Below are 19,290 nucleotides of genomic sequence, written 5' to 3' on the forward strand. Positions count from 1 at the left end.
TAGGTAACAGTATTGGAAGTGGAGTTCCTAGGAGCAAGCTAACTCAAGGATCTAAAAATAAGCTTATTTTATTAAGGAACTATACGGTAATGGCTGCTCTTATTTCAACTTGACACAAACCCTTCTCAGAAAAGTTTCTAGTTCTGAGCTATGCAGCTAAAGGTAGGAGACAAAATTTGGATGTCATTCAGAGGTGACTTGAATTTGCCATATTTAACTAATTAAGTAAGGACTCTCCTTGTCCTCTCTCTGCCCCCGACTTGTTCACACTTTCCTAACGTCCCATTCCAATCTTAGAACAGAGCTGAGAGGGAGAAAAAGAATTACTAGATTTATGTTACACATGGGCTACCAACATGATTCTTAATATTTGAGTTTTTTTTTTCTTTAAAAAAAAAACAAAACTAAGTTCATCGATGGCCTATTAATTGGAACTGAGATCTTCCAAATCTAATGATTTCAGCAATTCTCAGGTGTTGTTGAACACTGGAGGTTCAAGTGGAAAATTCAGCACATGTTGGAGGCCTTATGGAGGAAGGCAAGCTTATTTTGAAGGGGAGTGGATAGAAGGCGAAGATGGTGATGCTTTTCTGAACATTCAAAGTAAAGTGTTCACCTGTGGCTTTGCCTTTCCATTTGTGAGTCAGTGGGAGGTCTGAGCCACTTCTGTCTAAAACCTAAAGGCTGAAAGGACCAGGCAGTGCCCGCTGCATGTGTCTGTTCAGAGGCATGGGGTTCTGTTTCTCATCTCCGATGGCTCAGAGATGAGTCTTAGCCACCTGTGCAGAAGAAGGTAAAAATGATGATTCTTGAACATAGTGCTCAGACATTCTGATGCTCTTGGTGGGAAGGGACAAGAACCTTTTTTATCAAGTGCCTCCTGTTTGAGAAGCTCCTGTAGACACTGGAAGTGGGAAGGCTGAGAAAGAGGGAGCCGGAACACTGCGGAGAATGAGAGCTCAGCGGCTTCTGCTGTGTTCCATCCTAGGCAGTGGGAGAATAGTGAGCCCTCGCTGGAGGCAAGCGTGGAGCCGGGTCACCCAGGGACACCGTAGCTGCTGGTGTGCTCGAAGTTTGGAAGTAGGACACATACTTGATGGGAAATAGCATGTAGTAAACACTTTTCTTGCTGATCTTCTCATGGTCAGAATAAGAGAAAATAAGCGAGAAAAATAGGTGCATAAATTCAGTAAGATTAGTAGTTTAAAGTGAGTGCAAACTGAATGGGATAATTTTGCTTGAATAAGAGGTGGTGCGGAGAGATTCATGAAGATGAAGTGTTATTTTGCAGAAGGTAATGACCAGATGTTGTGTGTCTCCACTGGAAATGCATCCACAGGAGAGTAACTCAAACAGCAACTTAGGGTACCTGCCAAAAATGCCCTGAAACAGAGGTTATTAAATATTGAAATAGATTATTGCAGAACACTGAGATCTTCATTTTCTAGGCAATAAATTGTAAACTTTTTTGAGAATGTCATTCCACAGCCACAAGAAGGGACATGCCAAATGAATTTCTAAGATACCATTTAGCTTTGTTTTAATAAAAACTTTAGGCAAAATATTCAGAATATTTGATAGCTGTCTCATTAAAAAATGGACATTTATTTGCTATTAAGAGAACAGTTTGGCTTATTTTGAATTTGTCAAGACATTGTTCATTTCATTTCCCATATTCTCAGTTTCTTTATAAGATTAAGAAAGAAAAACAGCTCTTGATATTTTAAATCCTTCATTGAACAAACGACTGTATTAGGGACTATGACTTTGTTTATTCTTAGATGTTCAACTCATCACTCCGTGTAATTGCATTTAATTAACATGGACTCAGCAGCCATTTAATAGCTTCTTTCCTTAAATATCCATAATTCTCCTTAACTGCTTTTATAGCCCATTTATATTATGTCCTAGGCGGCTAACCTGTGGCCAGATTCAGAATGAGGAAGGGCAAGCGTGATGGGCAGAAGTTATCACGCTGTTCACTTCAGATAAGGCTAGTGGTTGGGGTCTTTCTTGCCATCTGACTCCTTCCTCTCCTTTGACTTTTCATAGCAGTTCACTCTCCTAAGAGTGAACCTAGGGGTCCTTACTAGCTTTGGGAGTTGTACTGATTTGGGAATAGTGTGGCTGCACCAGCAATGGACAGTGACTCCCACCAGCAGGTCCCCAGTCACGGAGGTGGGGGGGATCGAGGGAGCACTTAGATGTGGGGTAGGTTTGCTCCAGCAGCCTTGTGGTATTCAGTTCAAGAGGTGCCTTATGAGAAAGCCACATGGGAATGGGATCCAAAGTGGGGCTGGCAGAGGCACGAGAGCCTCCTGAGCTCCTACCACATACCGAATATAAGACAGTGTGAACATGAAGATGGCAGCCTTGTAGCGGCCGTCGTGCCTCCCTGCATTAAGGGAAAATTAGTGGTGGTGTTTCTAGTTTAGATGTTCTTAGTTTTGCTAAACTATCTTTTTGGGCTTTTTAAAAAGAAAACTAATATTTAGAAAACATTTGAGTTTTTCAAGAGCAAAATCTAAATTGTAGGGCAACCTAGTTTGTATGACAAAGTTTGGATCCAGGAAATAGGGGATTTGAATAAGTGATGATTGATAATATTCATTTATTCTTATTTTATATGAACACATTTTATGTAGATGTTGTTTTTTAGTCTTGATTTTCAGAGTCCCAATACATTTTTTTCCTACTAGACGAAACATTGATTTACTGAGAAACCATTTAATTTCCATATATATATTTTTTTCTTTTGTCCTTTAGATTATGTAAGAAACACATTTTTTTGGCTGTTTAAAAAAGATAAATTTCTCTCTTTTCTGCTGTTTACGTTACTTTTTTTGTTACGCTTCACTTTAAACCCAGTATTATCCTATCACTGAAATAAATATAACATGTATCAAAAATTCAGTTGTGCATTTTGATTAAATGAAAGATATTAATATAATTATGATACTTCTATGATATATCCCTTATATTTCTCAAAATAACTCTAGGCCAGGTAAGTCACGTGTAGGATAGTAGATATTCAATTGGGATCTCTTTTAATTTCAGTTTAAAAACCATGAATTTATTATTTATGATCTACTTTAAAACCTAGAAGTTACTCTTGACACATCCCTTCCCCTAACTCCTTCTATCCCATCCATAAACCAGTCCTGTTAATTTACTTCTTAAATGTTTCAAAATTCATGTACCTCTCCTATCCTCCACTCTCCCCTCAGTTCTAGCTACCATTGCCTCTTGTATTGACTAATTGCGTTAATGTCCTAACCAGCAACCTGAATCTATTTTGGGCTTTTTCCAGTCTACTCTCCATGGTAGTGTTTGCCATCCCCAAATGGGATTTTATCACTTTTAATGAATCTTTCCAAGATTTCCCATGGGGTTGTTAGAATAAAGACGCAATCTAAGGAGTGGCCCTCAGAGCCCACTTATACCTCCCCAGGTTCACCAGACCCTGAGTGGCACAAAGGCAAGGGCCATGCTATGTTTTCTCACTGTTGGATCTCTGGTGAGAAAATCCATAAAGGCAGGACTTAAAAACCTTCAGAAATTTTTAAGGATCAGTTTTTATCTTTACGTCCAGGGCTTGCTGTTCTATTTATTTATATATGTGACTATTTTGTTTTTAAAGGTGGCAGTTCTCATTCCTTTCCGTAATCGCCATGAACATCTTCCGATTTTTTTCTTGCATCTGATTCCAATGCTCCAGAAGCAGAGGCTGGAATTTGCCTTTTATGTCATTGAACAGGTGAGAATGTTATTCTTTTTCTTTCACTTTTTAAAAATTTTTTTAAAATTTTATTTCTTTTTTAGAGAGAGCGTCTGTGTAAGTGGTGGGGGAGGGGGAGGGAGAGAGGGAGAGAAAGACTCTGAAGTGGGCTCCATGCTCAGTGCATAGCCCGATGTGGGGCTTGATCTCACAACCCTGAGATCATGACCTGAGCTGAAATCAAGAATTGGACACTTAACCGACTGAGCCTCACAGTGTCCCAGGTGAGAATATTTTTCAAAATGGTACCTAAGTGTACTGGAACTTAATAAATTCTTAGATATATGGTGGGATTTAAAAATGTCTAGCTTAGAGTGAATCTTTAGTTTCATATTTGGGTAAATTCTTATTTGGGATTGAGTATGTTACATATGCCACATTTGTTAATCCATTTATCAGCTGATGTGCTCCTGTTGTTTTTAATCATCATGTCTTACCTATTAAAATGAAACTTCTGAAAAAATTTTTAAATTTTTTTATAAACATATAATGTATTTTTAGCCCCAGGGGTACAGGTCTGTGAATCGCCAGGTTTACACATTTCACAACACTCACCAGAAACATTTTTTTAATTAGTCTTCATATTATCAGCTAATTTTTTTTCTATAAATATTTTTCATATCTCAGTATTCCATACATTACAATTTCTTTCAGTCTTATTTGCACCCTTGGAGGATATTTACCATACTTTTAGTTTTTTCCACCTGTCATTACCTAGTTTCATACTTAAAGTATTATCTTCGATTTCTTCCCTCACCTTTCCCCATCCCCACCTCCCAAGCACGAGGCACTTGCTGAATTTTATCAGTGATTTCTAGGTAGCATTTCTAAAAAGGTGCACTCCATTTGTGTTTCAAATATATTGTAATTTGGGTACTTTTGGTTTTGACCTTGATAACCTATTTTATCCTGATATTCCTTCTTTTTACTCACACTAACCCTGACAAAAAATGGATTTCCTTACTTATCAGTAGACAGAAAGTGACCTAGCTTACATTATTAAATGCTCCTTTGTTGTGTTTTTTTTTTTTTTTTTGTGAAACATATTCAAATTATGTTCCTAAGATTATTATATATAGTATGTTTTCCCAGCTCCTTTGTGGCTTATTCTAGATCTCCTTTTAGCTTTTTGCCTGCATTCCCCCCCCCCCCCCGGAAATACTTGGTGTTTATTATAACTTACACTTCTCTGTATGTAAATCACCTTTTTAAGGTAATTTGTTCCCATGCAGAGATGCATATAGTGTATGTGTACTTTTTAATGTGACAACCTATACTATGAAAATGGATTTTTTTATTATCTGATAACAAATCAAAACTTTTAACTTCTTTCATGGTAGCCATAGTTTAAAAACCTCTAGGTCAGTTTTACCAACTGCTAGTTTCCTTTTTTGAAACTTCAGTCTTCTAATGTGTAGGGAGGTGAGATGTGTGCGTCTGTGTTTTTACAGTCCTCCGGCTCTACCAACTGAGCTATGGAAGAGGGCACTGTGTTTGTGCTTTTAAAGGCATATTCTTCTGAGAGTCCAGCGCTGCTGAATTATTTTGTGTAGGTGATGAAGCAACCTTTACAAACCAGCTAAGATCCATATTTTATAAACCACTTAAGTCTAAATCTCAGCCTTGATCAGTATTAATTCAGCCCATGTGTCTGATGGTGGGTGGTTTTGAGGTAGTAACATTTTTACCACATGTGAAAAAGAAGAGTGATTCTTCTGCTGGACTGGTGCCCAGAAGAGCCAAGCAATTGAAGAACAGCTTAGAAGTCCCAGTGAAATAGGGAACAGTGAACACACATTTACCACTTCTCTTTTTCAAACTCCTAAAACGAGAGTGAAAGGAAAAAACTTAAAAAAAAAGTTTTAAACCAGAAGGACAAAAGATTCGGTCGTTGAGAGATTGCAACACATTTCTGGATGTCAGGAAGCAGATGGGGCACTCACAGCTCCTGTAATAGAGCAGAGGATGTTCAAACCCACATGCTCGTGGAGGGTGATGGTGACAAGTGTTGAGTCAGTTTGCTGGACAAAGTCCCGCGGATCCCGGCAGTTGAAAGATGTCACAGGTAGACTGAATTACAGGGCTAAAGTAACAGGGTTGTTTAAAAGTTTGATTGCAAAACAATCAGATTCCCACTTCCCCATCTTTGCTTATGCTGCCAAGGGATTACTCCGTTGTGTCTTGTAAAAAATCAAAGTTTAAGTTTGTCCTCTGGAGAAACCACACCACAGAAAGTCCTGACTCTGCTGGCCCAGCTCAGCTTGAGGGGCTTTGGAATAGAGGGGCTAAGTAAGTTTGCATGCCAGCTCTAGGGACCCCTCAGGCCTTTTCTCTGTCGGTACGAATCCCCCCAGCCCCTCCAACTGAGACACGGCATGACTAGTATCTTTGTTAGAGAAACAGATTAGCCCCAGGGAAAAGATGCCTCATCTAATATTTAGAAATTTCCAAAGGAATATCCAGCTCATCGCCTTATCAGCTCCATGAAGCCCTTTCCTTAATGCAACACCAGGGTTACAGCAGTGAGCTCAGCAAGGCAAGGCCCTTGTTCTGAAGAGGAGAGATGGACAGCACATAACCTGTGATATGTCAGGAGGGTTTTGGGGGTAAAAGGGCAGAGAGAGCAGTAAAGGTAGGGAGATGTGCTCTTTTATATAGACTGTTCTGGGAAGGCCTCTTGGGGGAGGTGACGTCGGGGCAACCTTGAGTCATGTGATGGGATGTGGATTCCAGGCCAGTGTGTCTGTCCAGTGCTGGAGTGCTGGGTGGGGGATGGTGTCAGGGAGGAAGTCCAAGAGGGCGTGAGAAGCAAAAATGGCGGAAAGCCAGGGTGGGGCATGGATTATCACCAGTGAGGCTGGAAGACACTGGAGGGTTTTCAGTAAAGCAGTGAAGTAATCTAACTGAGGCTTTGAAAAGATGACTGTGGTGAGAGCAGAGTGGGGCAGGAGCGGAGATGAGGGCAGCTGTGGTGCTTTGCAGAAGTCCGGCAGGAGGAGACATGGGCTTGCGCTGCCGCGGTCGCCGAGGGGGAGGTGAGCTGTGGTGGGGTTTGGCTGACTCCGTCGGGTTGAAAAGTAATATTACTGCTGATGAATCAGATGCGTGTTGTGAGTGATGGAGAACTGTCCACAGTGCTGGCATGTGTGTGTTGAACAAGGGTGTTGCCGTTTTCTGGGCTGTCAACATGTAGGGCATGGGAGAGGAATGGGACTTTTGGTTTTATATTTCAGTTTGGTTTAAGGATTTGCTTATGCACCGGTGTGGTGTATGTGCATGTGTGGTGTATGTGTTTGAGTCAAGAGCGGGATGCCACAGAGCTCTCAAAGCTTCGTGGAGACTCTCCCCAGCTTTTTAGAGCCTCACTCTCAAGCATGAATGCCAAGGCTACTCAGATCTTGAAGAAAGCTTGCACAAGAGGGGATAAAACCAATCCAAGAGAAGGAGTGTAGAGAATAGAGACAATGAAGGAAACAGAGAAAATCTTAAAAGAACAACAAAAGCTCATAATCAATATCCACAGAGAGAAAAGATCATGAATCTGCAAAAATAGGGCGTCATAAAGGAAGAGTAGTCGGAATAAGGATGTTATTGTAAAGGAAAGTGCCCAAACTAAAACAAAACTGAGTACAATGGCTGGAAGGTAAACTTAAGAAAATAACTCCTAAAGTAGAACAAGATGTAAGAAATTAAGATGATCAGTCAGTACCAGTATGTCACAGGGTAACCACCTCCCAGATGGCCCGCAAGGATTTTTGCCTCTGTGCAGCCAGGCCTCGTGTCGTCTCTTCCCACAACGAATATGGGCTGACTTGCCTGGGCAGCCAGACTGTAGGAATGGCAGTGTGTGACTTCTGAGGGTGGGTCAGAAAGACCTGGCTGCTTCTGCCTTGGTCTCTCGGATCCCTCACTGTCAGGGAAGCCAGCTGCCAGGTCACGAGGACACTCGGGCAGCCCTGGGGAGGGGAAACCAACTTGGCAGCATCATCTTGCTGGCTGTGTGAGCGATCTCCCACCCCCTTGCCCCCCACCCCAGAAGCGGATCTTCCAGGCCAGGCCGAGATGTCATGGAGCAGAGAGAAGGCATCTGTGGGGTTGTGTCCCAGTTCCCTGCTCACAATTAGCAGTAGACTCACTAATCCAAGTTCTGGAAAAGCAGAGCACAAAGAAACTGGGGAGGGAGTAGGGGGAAAAAGTCCAAAGAAATAATATAAGAAAGTTTCCCAGAAGGAAAGGCATGTCTTCAGATTGAAGGAACTCACCGATACACGTGAATAAAATCTACATCCACTGTGAAGCGTGTTATTTTGAAATTTTAGAATACGAATTAAAAAGAGAATATATAAAGAAGAAATTCTGTAGAATTTCCAGTGATTATATATCAGGATCATAGGAAACTTCTCAGTAATGCTGATAGCTAGAAGATTGTGGATCCAGGCCTTTATAATTCTAGCGGAGGAGCACCTGGGTGGCTCAGTTTGGGTTAAGTGCCTGCCTTCAGCTCAGGTTATGATCCTGGGGTCCTGGGGTCGAGTCCCGGCTCTGGTTCCTTGCTCAGCAGGAAGCCTGCTTCTCTCTCTGCCTCTGCCTGCCGCTCCCCCTGCTTTGTACCCCCCCCCCTCTCTCTCTGACAAATAAATAAATAAAATTAAAAAAAAATAATTCTAGAGAATGTGATTTTTAACCTAGAAATTTTACCCAGACAAAATGTCAATCAGTTGTGAGGTAGACTGATGATAGATAGATAGATAGATAGATAGATTTTTTTTTTCATGGACCCTTACTTAGGAAGCTGTTGAGGGATGTGCCTTAACAAATGGAGAAAGCCAAGTCAGGGACAGGGGTGATGCCAGGGAATGAAGAAGTCCTAGGATGAGCGGAGCCCATGGTTAGACCTCTCCAGACTGAAGCAAGAATCCAGGGCAGTGGGGATTGGCTTTGGGCTTGAGGAGGTGGAAAAGGAGTTGATAGATGACTTGATGTGCTCGAATTACATCAATTATTAATAAGTAAAATGTTTATCTGTTGGGGCTTTTGTACAGAGTAATAATAGAAAACTAAGAAAACAGAAGCAAGTTACTAATCCCAGTTTTAAAAACAGCATCATAATTCACTTGGCACTCAAGAATGTGTGTGTGTGTGTGTGTGTGTGTGTGTGTGTGTGTGTGTGTAATTTATTTGAGATAGAGCGAGAACACAAAGGGAGAGGGAGAAGGAGAAGCAGACTCCCCGTTGAGTGGAGAGAGCCCAATGTGGGGTTCAGTCTCAGGACCTTGAGATCATGACCTGAGCCAAAGGCAGATAGATGCCCAACCAAACAAGCCACTCAGGTGCTCCTGCACTCAAGAAATATTTATGCAGTCCCAATGATGTAAATTATGATATAACTGTATTGGGAAAATGGATGGAGGGGCAGTGAGTATGGTGGTGTGAATCCTCAGTGGCCATGGTAGGAAGTCAGTAGACAATGTCTAACATTAATGAAGCCAGGAAGTGTCAGAACTCTCATCACCTTGCAATATGGAGAGAAGTGCCAGATAAACCACTACACGAGGTGAAATGCTCGACTTTTGGAAGGTGAAGATGGGTTAGACATAGACTTCTTATTTTGATTATAAGCCATAAAGTATTATGTCCACACTTAATAAAACCAATTTTTTAAAACCTGAAAGGAATTTGTTCACACTGATGTTGATGTGCCAGTAGTGACACTGTAATTTAACTTAACTCCCTTTCCTTTTTATTCTCCTTTTCAATGGGGAAGAAAGAAGCTGTAAAAAGTAAAGTGAAAAGTAAAAGTAAAGTCAAGTCTGTGCAGGGCTCAGGACTGGAAATTAGTTTCTCCCTCCGGCGGCAGCCTTCTGGTGATGACTGTGCTGTGTATCTCATTTGCTTCTGTCATCATCTTATTTTATTTTCTAGTTTGGAAATGATTTTGAGAAATATTACGAAGGTGTGGATAATTGCTGTTTAATTTCCTTCAGATACAGAATGAAGCAATTTCATTGCCGATGCGCCTTTATATAATTTCCCTCATAAATAAAGGGAAGTGAATATTCTGTAGGAAGTTGGGTTCTGTGTAATAAGTTCCCATCTTCTTGTCCCTTAAAGTGTACTTGGTCTGTATCATAAGCAAGAATAATAAAAATAGGAAGTGTTTGTTGCCCATGCACTTTAATAGACTTTTCTTAATAATAAAGGTAAATGGTTGTAATAAAGGATGTTGGGTTTTGTGTAGTAAGTTTCACTTCTTTATGTCTCTCAAAATGTTGGTGTCTTTATTGTAAGAATTAACAGTACAGAATTAGCTCTCACTGGCCTTGTTCTGTAAGCAGAGGCCTACTGTTTGTCCTGTCCCAGTTAACTTCATGCTTCTCTTAGCCTTGACACATATGGAAAGCTTCACTAAAAAATACAACCTAGCGGTGCCTGGGTGGCTCAGTGGGTTAAGCTGCTGCCTTCGGCTCAGGTCATGATCTCAGGGTCCTGGGATTGAGTCCCACATCGGGCTCTCTGCTCAGCAGGGAGCCTGCTTCCCTCTCTCTCTCTCTGCCTGCCTGTCTACTTGTGATCTCTCTCTGTCAAGTAAATAAATCTTTAAAAAAAAATTCTTTAAAAAAAATAAAAAATACAACCTATATTATTATTTTTTAAAAGATTTTATTTATTTACTTGACAGAGAGAGACACAGCAAGAAAGGGAACAGAAGCAGGGGGAGTGGGAGAGGGAGAAGCAGGCTCCCCGATGAGCAGGGAGCCTGATATGGGGCTCGATCCCAGGACCCCGGGATCATGACCTGAGCCGAAGGCAGATGCTTAACAGCTGAGGCACCCAGGCGCCCCACAACCTATATTATTTTTAATGGTTTTATTTTTTTCTCCTGGTCATAAGTGATCTGTATTCTGATGTATTTGAAGTAAAACAGAAACATCCCATAAATGCACTAGATGACAGTGTTTTCTTATATGTGACCAAAGTACAAAAGAATGTAGTAAGTAAATCTAAACCACATATTTGGAGAACCTGACATGTTTTCTTGTTTTATCTAGTTGATTTGGATGTATTTACTCTTATTATTTGACCATGATTCAACAAGTTAGAAAACCATAGAGCAAAGTCAGATGACAAAGCCTGACTACGTTTCTGTTTTCCTTTGTGAAGACTGGCATACAGCCTTTTAACCGTGCGATGCTCTTCAATGTGGGCTTCAAAGAGGCCATGAAAGACAGTGTCTGGGACTGCGTCATCTTCCATGATGTGGATCATCTACCCGAGAATGACCGAAACTATTATGGCTGTGGAGAAATGCCACGTCATTTTGCAGCAAAGCTGGATAAATACATGTATATGTGAGTAATAAGCCTTCCTCTTGAGAGCAGACCGTATACTTAAAAATCGTGTCATTGAAGGGGTAGCTCTCTCAATGTGCCTGGATCTGAGGGCTCAAAAGCCTGAGAGATCTTACACTCCACTCGGTCTTCACAGGGAGCTGGGGTAGTCACTCGCTCGCCATCTAGGTGCTTCCTCACACAGAGGTGTGCATTTGGGTGGATGGGAAAGAGAACCTGGGCTCTATGTCAGGCAAAAGTAGGTTTAACTTCGGGTTCCCCACGTACCAGTGATAGGACTTGGTTTGTTCCTTCTATCCCTGCATGTTGGTTTTCTTGATCGTTGGAGTCGTAGAGTCTGACCCTAGGACTGTAGGAGACCACACACCCTGGGCCTGCCCTGAGTAGGTGCATGGAGCACACAGTGGCTCCCTTCTTTTTTTTTTCTTTCTTTCTTTTTTTTTTTTTTCCCCCAGATTTTATTTATTCCTTTGGGAGAGACAGAGATAGTGACAGAGAGCGCAAACAGGGAACACGAGTCGGGAGGAGATGGAGGAGCAGGCTCCCGGCCGAGCAAGGAGCACAGTGAGCGCCTTGATCCCAGGACCCTGGGATCATGACCTGAGCTGAAGGCAGACGCTTAACCGACTGAGCCACCCACACAACCCCCGTGGTGGCTCCTTTCTGCTTCCCCTTCTCCAGTGACTTGTTATGGTGCGGAGAAGGCCCTTTCTCTGTAGTGTGTCTTCTTTCTAAGTTATAGGTTCTTGTCTTGCCTTTATTAATAAGAGGCAGACCTTTCTTGCTCTCTGACTGCACATTCCTTGAAATGTCACCGGTCAGTGGAGCTGTGACAGTAACTTACGTCCGCGCTGAAGCATGCAAGTAATCACAGTTTTCATTGGTTGATAGAAGTGGAGAGAGGACAGAGCAGAACAGAGAGTTCAGTTGTAAGCCTGGAGCAAAGCAGATGTTCCCTACTTCATAGTTATGCCTGCTGCCTGACCTACAGGGTAGGGGGAGGCAAAAAGTGTTAAGGACATGACCAGGTGAATCAGCACTAGAACAGGAAAAGAATACTTTTTTTTTTATTCCTCTCTCTTTCTTCTTTAGTTTATTTATTATGTCTTCCTTTTACCTAATTTTTCTTCATTTTGGATATAGTACAATCGATTGTTTGCACTTAAACAGAACAATACATGGAATTAATGTGCTTACCAATTTATACATGTTAATGAAAACACACATGCACTTATCCATATCTACCTATCTATTGATCTGGAGTTTCTCCCAAACCAGCAGCCTGGGGAAGAAGAATCTAACTGGCGTGGGAAACCCATGCCATGACGAGTACCACCAATACTTGTCAGCCCTGCTGACCCCCAGCTCGTGATATACGCAGGACCGTTACTTCCCAGATGTAAACCTCGTGCCGTCTCCTGGGACACTGTGGTTGTCCTTGGGCGCCTCTAGCCATTGGGGCCAAGACTGCTTTCTTCCTCACCCACTGAGTCCATGCAGGAGCTGCTTCTCCCACACCGGATCTCCATGGGCACCCAGCACTTCTTCCCACGGGGAATGAGACGAGATGACAGTCCTCCCACAAAAACGATGAGATCTGCTCTCTCCCCTTCTCTGAGGCAGCTTTGCTATAGTCCCAGCTGGATTTCCCTCAGCTCGGTCTCTAGTTGCTGCGCATGGTCAGATTTTCCCTGCTGGCCCCCCACATTGACCTGACCTCTGCAGGGGCCCTGCCGTACCACTTTCCATTAGTACGGTTGGGGCCACAGGAATTTACTCAGAACTAAGTCGAGGGGTGCTCTATATCTAGATATAGATCAGAAAACCAATCTATATCTAAACAAACAACTTGGTTTGCCGAATTCCTTGGTGTATGAGTTAGGGAAAGGTAAGGAAACTAAATCCAAATTTGAAAATGAAGTAGTCATTTCTCCAAGAGAGACAAATACTGTATGACCTTACTTATATGTGGAAACCAAAACAAACAGACAGACTTATAGATACAGAGGACAGATTGGTGGTTGCCAGAAGTGGTGGGCCGGTGGAGGGGAGGGGGTGGCTGAAGGGGGTTATAAAAGGTACAAAGTTCAATTGTAAGTTATATTTGTCCTGGAGATGTAATGTCCAGCATGGGGATTAGAGTTAATAATACTCTACTATATATTTGAAAGTTGCTAAGAGAATAGGTCTTAAAAGCTCTCATCACAAGAAAACAATTCTGTAACTGTGTATGGTGATGGATATTAACTAGATTTATTGTGATAGTCATTTTATAGTATATATGTATGTGAAATCATTATGTTGTATACCTAAAATGAATACAGTATTATATGTCTATTATATCGCAATCAAAAAGTCATTTATCTAAATATTAGTACATTAAAAATAATATATTTGTAAATATTGTGTATATTATGGTATTATACCGAACAGGTATGATTATTATTGGAACAGGCATCTAGTCATTTCAAAATTAAATGCTAGAGTTGTAATTACTAATTTATTTTTATCCTGGTCTATATACATAATAAATGACACATTTATAATTAAGTTCAATTGATTTAGAATACTTTATTAGCCTAACAGCATCTAACATTGCATTGACAACTATTGATGTATTTAATCAAGTTTGTTTTGGTGTGGAAGTCTTACCAATTTTTGAACACTGAGTTGTGAGTCTTACAAAATAACAATATTGAGTATTAAATTTCATTTATCACAAGTGTTTTACCTAACATAGTTAGATATTTTGCTAGACTGTGAAATGTTTTCTTTCTTGGTGTACTTTATATTTCCCAGAATATGATTTAATCTGCACAATTGTTTATATGGAAAATAAGAATATATTTTGCAAGGCACATATAAGACTGAAAACTTGATTTCAGTTGGCAAACTGTTTTGATTTCATTTTTAGAATGCTGTATTCTGCTTTCTTTTTAGTCTTCCATATAAAGAGTTTTTTGGTGGTGTAAGTGGACTGACAGTGGAACAATTTAGAAAGATCAATGGTTTTCCTAATGCCTTCTGGGGATGGGGAGGAGAAGATGATGACCTTTGGAATAGGTATGTTGAGGTACAAACTGCTTAATAATAGAATTTGTATAAATTTCCTTTCTGTTAGTTACATTGCACTTTGCTATTCCAAGAAAAGATTTTTGGGGATGGAAAATTTTTGAGGTTTTTAAATCCTGCTTTGTGTTTCTGCCTTTCTTCATTAAGAGTGCCTTCTGAAATTATTGACCACTCTCATGAGAGCATTCTTCTGCATTTCAAGTTAAATTCAGGTAGTCAATTTTTACGTCACAGTTTATTCCTTTATATTTTTATTTCCATGTTTTGTAGAGTTCACTATGCTGGATACAATGTAACAAGGCCAGAGGGAGACTTGGGAAAATACAAGTCTATTCCTCATCACCATCGAGGTGAAGTCCAATTTTTAGGACGGTAAGTTTAATATCACCTTTAGATAAAAAGGTTTCAGAATTTTTTGATGTATGAAAAATTTGTTAAAAAACATTGCAGCCTCAAAAAAATCTTCGGCAGGGAATTTTCTGTTGATCTTATTTTCTCTTATAGAAGTAAAATATTGGGGCTCCTGGGTGGCTCAGTGGGTTAAGCCTCTGCCCTCAGCTCAGGTCATGATCTCGGGGTCCTGGGATCGAGCCCCACATCAGGCTCTCTGCTCAGCAGGGAGCCTGCTTCCTCCTCTCTCTCTGCCTGCCTGTCTACCTACTTGTGATCTCTGTCTGTCAAATAAATAAATAAAATCTTTAAAAAAAAAAAAAGAAGTAAAATATTTTTGTGATTGTTTCGAGGAGAGATATGTATATATTTATATTAAAGAGTCCGGTTAACGATTTAAATAAAAAGTGTTCCCTTAACATAAGACGTATTATTTCATAAAACATTTTATTTCTTAAGGATGTCTGAGTTGTAAGTGTGCAAAATAATTTTTTCAGGAGGCTTTTTAAAACTAGTAAAAATGCTAATTTAGATAATGGTTTAAAAGATCTTTAATTACATATGAAAAGTAAAAATTGAAAAAGCTTTAAATGCTTTAATTATAAGAATGACCCTGACCATATTTGTCGTCAGTTTTTCTTTTTGAACATGTTCCTGTTGTTTTTCATTTTTTTCTCTAACACCATAGGTATAAATTGCTAAGATATTCAAAAGAGCGTCAGTACATCGATGGGTTGAACAATTTAATATATACGCCAAAAATACTGGTTGACAGGTTGTATACAAATATATCTGTAAACCTCATGCCAGAGTTAGCTCCCATTGAGGACTATTAAAGGAAACAGCTCTCATGGCAAGACAGACTGCAATGCTGGATCATCAACTAGGAGCCTACTCTTACTGGAGGTCAGTGAGTGGGTGTGTCCTGGTGCCCTGCTGTGGTGAGAGCAGGAGCCCGCAGCCCTCAGTGTTTACAGTGTGAGATTAGAGACCATCACCCACCCTCTTCTCTGAGACACACCCTCACAGCGAGCGCTGCAGATACCCAAGGCCCTTGCTGAAATCTGGAAGTTAAGAGAGCTCCCTACAAAGAGAAAATTTTTATACTAAAATATATAATTTAATTCAAGAGAATGCTTTATTTCTGTTTAAACATGTTTTGTATATATGTGATGTAAATTAACGTGTTCAAATTGTTGAAAAAAAGATGTGTTGCAGTTTTGCATGTAATTGGTTATGCCTTTATCGGACTTTTATAGACATTTTTTATTTGCATGGAAGAAAACAATGCAAATTTATGTCACTAAACAAAGGTTAACCCTTATGTGAAATGAAGGAACTGTCAATAATTGACAGTCAACTACCACAGTAAACTGTTACACTAGTTTTGAGCTTTAGACCTTAAGCCTTTTGTGTGGAAGAAGTCACAGCTTCCCTAGGGTTTTAAAGGGTAAGAAGAAAGTACTTAGACCACTTTTCTTCCTTCCAGAATTACCTGTTTTTTTCCTTGCTTGCAATCCCATCAGATTTTGCTAAATCACAACCATATTGTTTATGCACATTGCATGAGTATTACCAAGAAAATCTTAAACGTTGTGATGTTAACATGATATAAAGGACCTCTTTATGTTAACTGTCTTTCATGTATCTTTGGTGTAATTGTCAGGGATTTTGTGCCTCAAAAAATCTTCCTGAGGTAGCGTGTGTTTGTACATTGTATTTTTTTTTTAATTCATAGTGAACAGCACTTTTATTATTTCTAGTTCAGAAGAGCCAAAAAACAATTTTCATTTAAAAAAAATCAAAACAATTTTTTTAAAAGAATGAGCTATGGAAAACCCAGTAGTACTTATACAAATGAATTATAATATTAGATAAGAAATTAAATGTTCTATTTTTATGAAGATAAATGCTTAGTAGATAAAAACAAATTTTAAGTTTATTTCTCAGACTCATAGAATTTCAGGTTTTTGAAGGGAACCTTTAATGTCAACCAGTTTTATTAGAACTATATATTTTTTTCACTTTTAAGAAATTACATTCCTGGTATTCTTAAAATTGCCTCACTGAAATGATTTAATAGAATTATATTAAAATATATAATCAGTTATTTAAATGGATTGATGTTCTAGAACACTTCTCTGAGAACACTACCTGACATCCAGTATATTACTTGATCTTAAATTTGGATGAAGTTTTCATGACAAAACCAAACAATATCCTTATTTTGAAAATTATCAACTATAGGTAACCAAAGATTCTAGAAAATATCTTGATATTTTCACAAATTTAAAACAAAAAAATTATGTATCCATAAAGTGAATCTTCAAAAACAATGAAGAACAATAGAAATCTATCTATGAGGGATGTTGGGATAATATTTGCCTCGTAGATTGTTCACCCAAAACAGAAATATGGTTATTTATCTCAGGTTTGAGTTTAATTTTGAAATACCATCTTTTATGGCAGTATTAGTAATACAAATGACCACAAACCAAATCATAACATAATTGAAATTCTTATACTTTGAAAAAACTGATCACTCTCCCTTATGATACAAACAGAATTTTCTGTATTTATTTCTCTAGCAGTATGTCCAAAATATTTATCTTCCATTTTTTTAGTGGTCCTCAAAATCACAAAAAATCGAACTCTGAAAAGTAAAAGAAAATTTGTTCTGAATTTGTGTATCTGTTCATTTTGGTCTCATAGCCAATGCAGTTTTTTTTAATTTGGTGAAATGAAAGTTGGTTGGGAATGTTAACGTTTGTGATCACTAACAAGATAGTAGGGGCATAGGAGCATAATTAACCCAATAATACTTAAATATTTTTTTAATACTTACATATTTTAACTGTGGGGAAAATTAGGGCTGTTTCTGAGTCTTACTCGTAAAACATATTTTTTGCTTTTTAATGTGGAGTGGCCCACATTTTGGAATTCTCATTTTGATACACATTTTACAGTTTTAGGAGAACTCAGTTCTGCTAGTATCTGCCTTATTTTCTTGGATTAAGTCTAACAGCCATTTTTGTTTTATGAGTGAGCCATGTTATTTTGCTCTCTTCGGTTTTGAATACGGTATGTCATCCCGTGAAAATCATCTCATTAGTTTGTTTTTCGCTTTTACCCTCTTTGTTTTGTTTTGGTTTTGTGTGCACATGTAAAATTGATTTTTGCCTATAAAGAATGACTTTATATGTTTCTGGAAGGGTGATAGAGAGTTTTGCTCAGTTATCTTCATTTTATGAAAATAAATCTATTGCATAAAATTTAACAAATGCATTGCAAATGGAAATTTCTTTTATTGTCATGTTTGGTGGATTTCTTTGGGAACGTGTATTGATTGCCGACTGTATGAAGTGCAATGTGCGGTATGCCAACAGAAGAAGTATTATATTTCTGAACAAATCAAATCAAGCAAGTTGAAACCTTTCTAAAATTATGAAGACATCCTCTGATAACTTACCTGTTGTACTTCTTAGATAAACATGTTTTCTTAGATAGAAACATATATGTGGACATGGGGCTATCATGAGGTCCCTATGGCACTAACTGGGAAAGTTATATAGTGCCTGTCAGCTCGAGAAGTAATGATTAATGGCCTGTTTGTAGAAAAGAGAGGGAAAAGTGCAGACATGAGTATTTTTTTAAATCTACATTTAAATTTGTTTGTATTTTGTGAAGATGTTCAACCAGAAAACTTACTTACAGTATTATCCAAATATATAATTACGTGTTAAAAACTTGCCTAGACTTCTTTTCCAGCCAAACTATTGATATCCATTTTAAAACAAAATGGGAAAATAACCAATACAATACTGTCCTTCTTTTGGAGGCTTCCTACAAGTGAAAGCAGGTTTTGTTTGTTTGTTTTTGTTTGGCCTCTGCTTGTATCTGCTATATTTCTCTGTGTACTTTTCAGATGAATATTAGTACTCTAGATTTGTTGCTTTGTATTTGCAAGTATGCCAATTGAGAGATCTAAAATGACCATACTATTGTTTATCAGAAGGAGGAAGTGTACTTAAGATTATTTTATTTATTAGATCTGAAAGGCTTCTACATAAATGCACTGAAATAAATGCTAGTAATTTCTTGTACTCTCATTTTTTTTTTTTTTTGCTTCTCATGGAAATGTTTGTACTTTTTTATCATTGTCTTTTATGAAATATAATGTTCTAAAGACTCCATGTGACGCTGTTAATTATTTTCGCTCAGGAACTTTTGGGGGCTTACCTGGTTTTTTTATTGTGTTTGTTTTCCTAATTTTGAGGAGAACTGCTCGTGAACACCTTGGTTGTACAAGATGGCAGTAGAAGCATAAAGCCGCCATTGTGTTTGCCTTTGCAGCAGTTTAAATACATTTAGTGATCTCAAAATTTAAATGTTTTTATCAGTACAATTAGTATACTACTTTACCAAGAAGAATATTTAAGGAGTCATTTTTAACATTTTTTCTGCCTACACAACTTGAGTAAACTAAGCTGGTGTGTTGTCCTTAGTGCCGTTCTTGTTTTCTAGGTATCAAGTAGTGTTGAAGATCTTTAAGCAGATAATATCTAGGAACTAGATTTGTATCTGAGCCTGCAATGTGAAATCATGACTTTTGTCAACTTAAATTATTTATGTAATGAATTACTATTAATTTTTATGCATAGTATGAGCTATAGAGATATTGACACTGTATGTCACAAAGCC

The 19,290-nt window shown here is 38.8% G+C and overlaps 1 protein-coding gene across 7 annotated transcripts in view; it reads left to right on the plus strand.

Moving 5' to 3' along the window:
- The window catches only part of B4GALT6 (beta-1,4-galactosyltransferase 6), a 70,378-nt gene extending 51,361 nt beyond the window's left edge, over positions 1–19,017 (plus strand). For 6 of the 7 annotated variants that reach the window (XM_047697746.1, XM_047697742.1, XM_047697743.1 and 3 more), the window contains 5 exons: positions 3,641–3,757; positions 10,940–11,127; positions 14,068–14,190; positions 14,470–14,571; positions 15,278–19,017. In XM_047697746.1, coding sequence (XP_047553702.1) covers positions 3,641–3,757; positions 10,940–11,127; positions 14,068–14,190; positions 14,470–14,571; positions 15,278–15,425 — 678 coding nt within the window. In that variant the 3' untranslated portion in view covers positions 15,426–19,017. Of the gene's footprint in view, positions 1–3,514; positions 3,536–3,640; positions 3,758–10,939; positions 11,128–14,067; positions 14,191–14,469; positions 14,572–15,277 lie in introns of those variants that run through there. The other variant, XM_047697748.1, reaches the window with a different exon arrangement.
- The last annotated feature ends 273 nt before the right edge of the window (positions 19,018–19,290 follow it).

Source organism: Lutra lutra, chromosome 12 (assembly GCF_902655055.1).
Source record: "Lutra lutra chromosome 12, mLutLut1.2, whole genome shotgun sequence".
In the NCBI taxonomy this organism is placed as follows: Eukaryota; Metazoa; Chordata; class Mammalia; order Carnivora; family Mustelidae; genus Lutra; species Lutra lutra.